This window comes from Hyaena hyaena, unplaced genomic scaffold, assembly GCF_003009895.1.
Source record: "Hyaena hyaena isolate Hyena2069 unplaced genomic scaffold, ASM300989v1 scaffold_637, whole genome shotgun sequence".
Lineage (NCBI taxonomy): Eukaryota > Metazoa > Chordata > Mammalia > Carnivora > Hyaenidae > Hyaena > Hyaena hyaena.
Genome location: NW_024081260.1, coordinates 548,115 through 554,114, shown reverse-complemented (window position 1 = coordinate 554,114; position 6,000 = coordinate 548,115). Strand labels below are relative to the sequence as shown.

Here is a 6,000-nt window from a genome sequence, read left to right as displayed (position 1 = left end):
CATGTTCACTTTTGTGAAATAATAAAACCGCTCCTGGGGCGGGGTCTACCGTTCACGGAGCGCTCTCAGCACGCGGGCCGGCTGGGTGGGGAGGGGGAAGAGGAATCTGGGCTGGAGCCTCAGACGCCTCACGTGCTCTCAGGCCTCCAGCGCGGCGCTTTCCCGTGGGTAAGCGCACCTGCCCGCTCCGGGCCTGGGGGAGCGTGCACCTGCTGGCAGGGGACGTGGGGGGCGCGCACTGTCGGCCCCGTACCTGGGGGGCGCGCACCTGCCGGCAGGGGACGTGGGGGGCGCGCACTGTCGGCCCCGTACCTGGGGGGCGCGCACCTGCTGGCAGGGGACGTGGGGCGCGCGCACTGTCGGCCCCGTACCTGGGGGGACGCGCACCTGCCGGCAGGGGACCTGGGGGGCGCGCACCCCCGGGCACCAGCCTGCGGAGCGCGCCGGGTCGCGCAGGTGCGCCTCTGGGGCGGGCTCCCCGGTGCCGCCGCGTCGCCGGGCGAAGCGCACGCTGTGAGTGCGGGTCTCCCACCCGTAAAATGGCGAGAGGACACCCGGCCTCGCAGTCCTTTCGCGCGTCTGACAGGCAGCTGCTAGAAGAGGCCGGGCGGAGCCTGCGGAACCGCGGCCACGGCGGCCGCCGTCTGTCTCGCGCGTGTGTTCAGAGCTGCCGGTCGGAGCGCCAGGCAAGGCCCGGGCGGCCGCTGCGCCGCGAAGCGCTCCCGGCGGAGGACCGCGGAGCCCGGGCTCCCGCGCGCTCGCCTCCGGGGCGCTGCGGCCCGCGGCCGCGACCACCGAGAGCTCGCACCGCCCGCAGTCCTAGAGCGGACCGGAAGTGCGCGCGCGGCCGGTGGGGAGGCGCGCTTCGCGGCCGGCGCGCAGGGGAGCCCCTCGGGCCCGGAGGGCGGCCCGCCGAGGTGCGGCTGCGGCCGCGGAGAGGCGGCGTGTGCGTGCGACAGCCGGCTTGGTGCGCCGCGCGCCGCCGTGGGAGGAGCCGCCGCCGAAGCGCCGGCCCGGTTCCTGCGCGCGGGGCCACGGCGGCCTCGGTTTTGCGCCTCGCAGGTGGCGCGGCAAGCGGCCCTGCGGCGCCCCGGCGGCCGGGAGCCCGCTGCTTCCGGGGCGGGCCGGACCGCTTCCCTGCGACGGAGCCGCTCCCGTGGCTGCCGCGTGCGGCCACCGACGCCGGTCTCCTCTGTCCGCGTCGGTCGTCTGTGTTCACGGAGTGCCTCCATGGCGAAGTTCCCTGGCTGAGGGGCGGGCGGGGCGCCCCCCCTCCCGGAGCGCAGGTGGAGCCCGGCATGGCGGCGGCCTGCGCGCCCGGCCCGGCGTCAGAGGCGCACGGGGACGTCATCCAAGTGACGGTTAAGGAAGAAGACCATGTTTGGGATCAGGAATCCTGCCTGCAGAAGACTTTGTGTCACACCAGGGAACTCTGTCGCCAGCGCTTCAGGCGCTTCTGCTACCAGGAGACCCCCGGGCCCCGCGAGGCGCTGCGCCGGCTCCGCGAGCTGTGCCGCCAGTGGCTGCGGCCCGAGACGCACAGCAAGGAGCAGATCCTGGAGCTGCTGGTGCTGGAGCAGTTCCTGACCATCCTGCCCGAGGAGCTCCAGGCCTGGGTGCGGGAGCACCACCCGGACAGCGGGGACGAGGTGGTGACGGTGCTGGAGGATCTGGAGAGGGAGCTGGACGAACCTAGACAGCAGGTGAGACATTGGAGGTGCCATCTTCGGTGCAGAAGTTGAGGGCATGGGTCCACACTGGTGGCTGCAGATTCTGGCCGGAGCATTATTATTTGATCACTGGTGTAGAGGAATAGATACAGGCTTATGGGGTAACAGTTTGCATGTAAGTGACGGCGGATCCACAGAAGTAGATGATGTAACCGCGTGGGAACCTTGATCTATTGCTTACCGGTAGAAAATACACTTTATTTAGTGGCTGTGAGAGTAAGCTATTATGATGCCAACTACGTTTAGCATATATGAAAACAAATCAGTATAAGAATATAAGGAATACCTTTTAGGAAAAAAATAAGAGAAGTAGCCAAATTTAATAGAAGTATCAGGGAAAGTGAATGATGAGATTTGGATTCCATAATAGGCCCTGTCACTAATTAGCTGTGTAACCTTTGGCATATCACACCTTCTCTGGGCTTTAATGTCTATTTGTACAAGAAAGAGATTAATTGCATCATTTTCTAGATGGTTTTCAGTACTTGGAGTTGTTGGTACGTGAAATGTATTGAGCCTAGTGTTTGGTCTTTCACCCTCATGCTAGAGGGTTTTTTTTTTTTTTTTAATGTCTTATTTTATTTTTGAGAGAGAGCAAGAGAGCAGGAGAGGGGTAGAGAGAAAGGGAGACACAGAATCTGAAGCAGGCTCCAAGCTCTGAGCTGTCAGCACAGAGCCCGACGTGGGGTTAAAACTCAGGAACCGTGAAATCTTGACCTGAGCTGAAGTCCGTGGCTTAACTGACTGAGCTACCCAGGCTCCCCTAGAGGTTATTTTTAAGAGACTGTCTTGCTTTCTAGGACAGTGATTTTAGAACATTATGGACATTACCAAACACCCTTCTATAATGATACGATCCATACATTTATCTGAACTCTTTAAATATGAACATTTTATGTACACAGTCTGATCCGTTAAAACACGTTTTTCTGGAAAGCAAATCTTTCATATGAGATTGATATATAAGGAATGTGTGCACGTAACACTGAAATCATGCGGACACATACCTGAATCTTCTAGCAAGTTAATGTTTCGGGCCACCACGTAGGAGCAGCCAAATGCAAGGTGTGTGGTTACAGCAGGATGCGGCATGCCGTGAAGACGTCCGCGTCCTTCCCCTTGGCTCTCCTGACCGCAGTCTCTGTTTCGGAAGTGCTTACTTGCATGGTTTCCTTCCGTCTTTGTGCATTTTTTGTTAAACCTTTTTGTATGCCAGAAAACAAGCAAACAAAGGGGTTTACAAGCACCACAAAAGCATACTGGTGATAACATTTCTGCTAGTGCGTGTAAAAGGACAGCTTTAAAGAATTGAAGAAAAGATCAAAATTAGAGAATGCTTTGAAAAAAATGGAAGAAGCTGTGACATCGTGCAGCTGGTATAAAGGAGTCATGGCTGCATACTGCTAGGGACGGGGCTGGGAAGGAAAAGAAAGTTCTCTAGCTGGAACATCTGTTGGTGCTACCAGGGCTGCTAGGACGGGGTGTAAGGAAATGGGAAAACTGGAACGCTTGTTGAGTGTGTGGATTGAACACCAAGCAGAAGGAATCAGACGCAGCCTCTCTCAAATAAAGGGAAGTCTTACCAACGTATGAAGACCTTCAGGAAAAAGCCAGCGTTCTGCAGAAGTGCCTTCATTTAGTGGAAGTAGTGGCTGGTTTGAGACTTCAGAAGTGGCCGTGCCTTCCGCAGTGTTCAGCTCTGCTGAGTGTGAGTGCGGATGGAAGTTGCCCGGTTCTCCCAGGGCTGAGAAATCTGATGGATGAAAAAGGCTGTACCCTGAATCAGATTTTAATTTTGATGCAACCAGACTGCAGTGGAAGCACATTCGCTCCAGGGCCTCCATCTCTAAGGAGGAAACACACACTCAGGGACCTGAGGCCACGAAAGAACACGGGATGTGACGCTCGGCGCCAGTGCGGGGTGGGGGGGAGATATACAGCTAAAGGCTGCGGTGAGTCATCACATTGCCTGCCTGCGAGCCGTGAAAGGAGTTGTAAAGACCAGCTTCCTGTAGTTCTAGCAAGAGAGGCTGGTTTACAGGTAGATATTTATTGGTATTTTGAAAAACTAACTGCAAGAGGAAAAAATTATCTTTCAGAAATCTCAGCAATACACCAAGCCCGCCTCCAACAGGTGCTGAGCCTTCTTCAGATTTTAAGTTCTCTTTTCCTCCGAATGCAACTTATTTACTCCCGCCCCTTGATCGGGGTGTGATTGCAGCCTTTAGAGCTTATCACTTAAGGAGAATGTTCAAGATGTTTATTGCACCTACACGGGGTGGAATGAACACACAGCTTTTGCAGTCTGGAGTCAGTTGAACATTAAACCTGCCACCGATGTTATTGTGGAGGCCTGGAATGATGTCACAAAAGCCTGCTTGCATGGAGTGTTGCATAAAATTCTGCCCGATTTACTTCATGATTCTAAAGGCTTTGAGCCTTCACAAGAGCTCTCCCGATCGGAGGAAGCCGTGTCACTCTTGCAGAGAAGGCTGGACTTGAGAGGTGGGACAGAGGAGCCGCTGCAGCCCCACGTGGAAGGTGTCTCTGCATAAGAACTACAATAGGTCCTTGCTCAGGCACAAGGGCAGGGTGCGGAAGAAGGAGGTGACACGGCTCAACAAGCTGTCCCCGAAGGAGCTGCTCACTTCTGTCACCCTGTGGCTCAGGTGTGACGGAGGAGGAGGGGACAGCTCACCTCTTAGTCACCCTGTGGTTCAGGTGTGACGGAGGAGGAGGGGACAGTTCACCTCTTGGTCACTCTGTGGCTCAGGTGTGACAGGAGGAGGGGACAGCTCACCTCTTAGTCACCCTGTGGTTCAGGTGTGATGGAGGAGGAGGGGACAGTTCACCTCTTGGTCACCCTGTGGCTCAGGTGTGACGGAGGAGAAGGGGACAGTTCACCTCTCAGTCACCCTGTGGTTCAGGTGTGACAGAGGAGGAGGGGACAGCTCACCTCTCAGCCACCCTGTGGTTCAGGTGTGACAGAGGAGGAGGGGACACAATATAATGACTGAACAACTGCCATGCAGAGGGCATGGTAGGATCGTGCTTCATTCATAAGGCCCCATTTGGAGCCATGTAAGCAGCTTCTTTATGAAAAGGGAAATGTGTAACGGTATCTGTTTGTAAGTCAATGTCAAAGAAGTAAACACATGATGATGAGCCAGAACCATTATCATATTTCTTCTAAAATCACTGCATTTCTTGGAAAACGTGCAAATGCTTCTCCTCAACTTCTGATGACAGAGTCTCTACCGTTTCCTTAACCCTCTTTCCAGCACAGCACCACTTCCTGAAGAGCATTCATGTATGGAATGTAATCATCTTTATAGTACCTTTTGACTCTGCTTGTATTTTTACTAGAATCACCATGGTTATAGTAACGCTCTGGAGACAAGGTTGTGTGTATGTTTTCTATCCTATAACTTTATTTTCTCCATAAATCCTGTCGCTTTTGTGTTTAGTTTTGCAGAAGGCATGTGTTTTCCTCAGGTCATGTGTTATAATGTAGACGCCGGTCTTCCCTCTAGTCAGCACATCTCCTCCTTTTGTTTCACGTGAACAATATTGTTTTGCCCCCTGAAGATGCGCCTGTTTCTTTAAAATTTTCCTCTGTTAGCTTTGTTGAGAAATGTGGCCATTGGTAGGACTTGGTGTTTGGTCAGTTCTGGGTAATGTTGGTATTTGATAGATTTTCATTTGCTTCGGGGTTATAGAGACCTCCCTAGTCTTCTAGAATATTAAGTTTGCATACGGGTTTCTCATTTTTCTTGTTTGTGTGTGATTTCTGGAAGAAGGGAAACCCCTTTGTTGCAGACAAGCCTGGCTGCCCACTCAGGCACCCTGCTTTCAGAACGTGAGAACGTGTGGTTTCCACCGCTCCACTCTATGCCACTTTGCTTTTACAGAAGACACGGACAGTAACAGCCCTCCTTCATAAACGAGAAAATCCTCTGTGTTTCTTCGGCAAACACAGGACCTAACGTGGTTCCTCCGTAAAGCTGACGCGGCCTGTGTGAACTTCCAGAAAATGAGGATGCTGGTGACTATGCCGTTTGGGCCTCGACAGTTGTCACAGCAGCGCCCTGCTTCTGTGTGGCAGGGGAAACCTCCCCCCCCACCCCTCCTTCATCCTTAAAGAGTGTTTATTTGTTCATGTTGGCGATGGACCCACCTGCCTACCTTCCCAGCTTTGCGCGTACTGGAGTTGGCAGTGCAACACAGGCCCGGCCGGGGAGGGGGGGAGGCGGCGCGCGGACTGGTTTCT

At 54.6% G+C, this 6,000-nt stretch overlaps 1 protein-coding gene across 6 annotated transcripts in view; it reads left to right on the top strand.

Moving 5' to 3' along the window:
- The first annotated feature begins 869 nt into the window (after nt 1–869).
- ZBED9 (zinc finger BED-type containing 9) overlaps nt 870–6,000 on the top strand; it is a 43,867-nt gene continuing 38,736 nt past the window's right edge. For 5 of the 6 annotated variants that reach the window (XR_005532762.1, XR_005532761.1, XM_039257550.1 and 2 more), the window contains exon 1: nt 870–1,703. Coding sequence is in view for 3 of the 6 variants with exons in the window: in XM_039257550.1 (XP_039113481.1) it covers nt 1,299–1,703 (405 nt within the window). In the remaining 3 variants the exon portion in view is untranslated. The remainder of the gene's footprint in view (nt 1,704–6,000) is intronic. The other variant, XR_005532763.1, reaches the window with a different exon arrangement.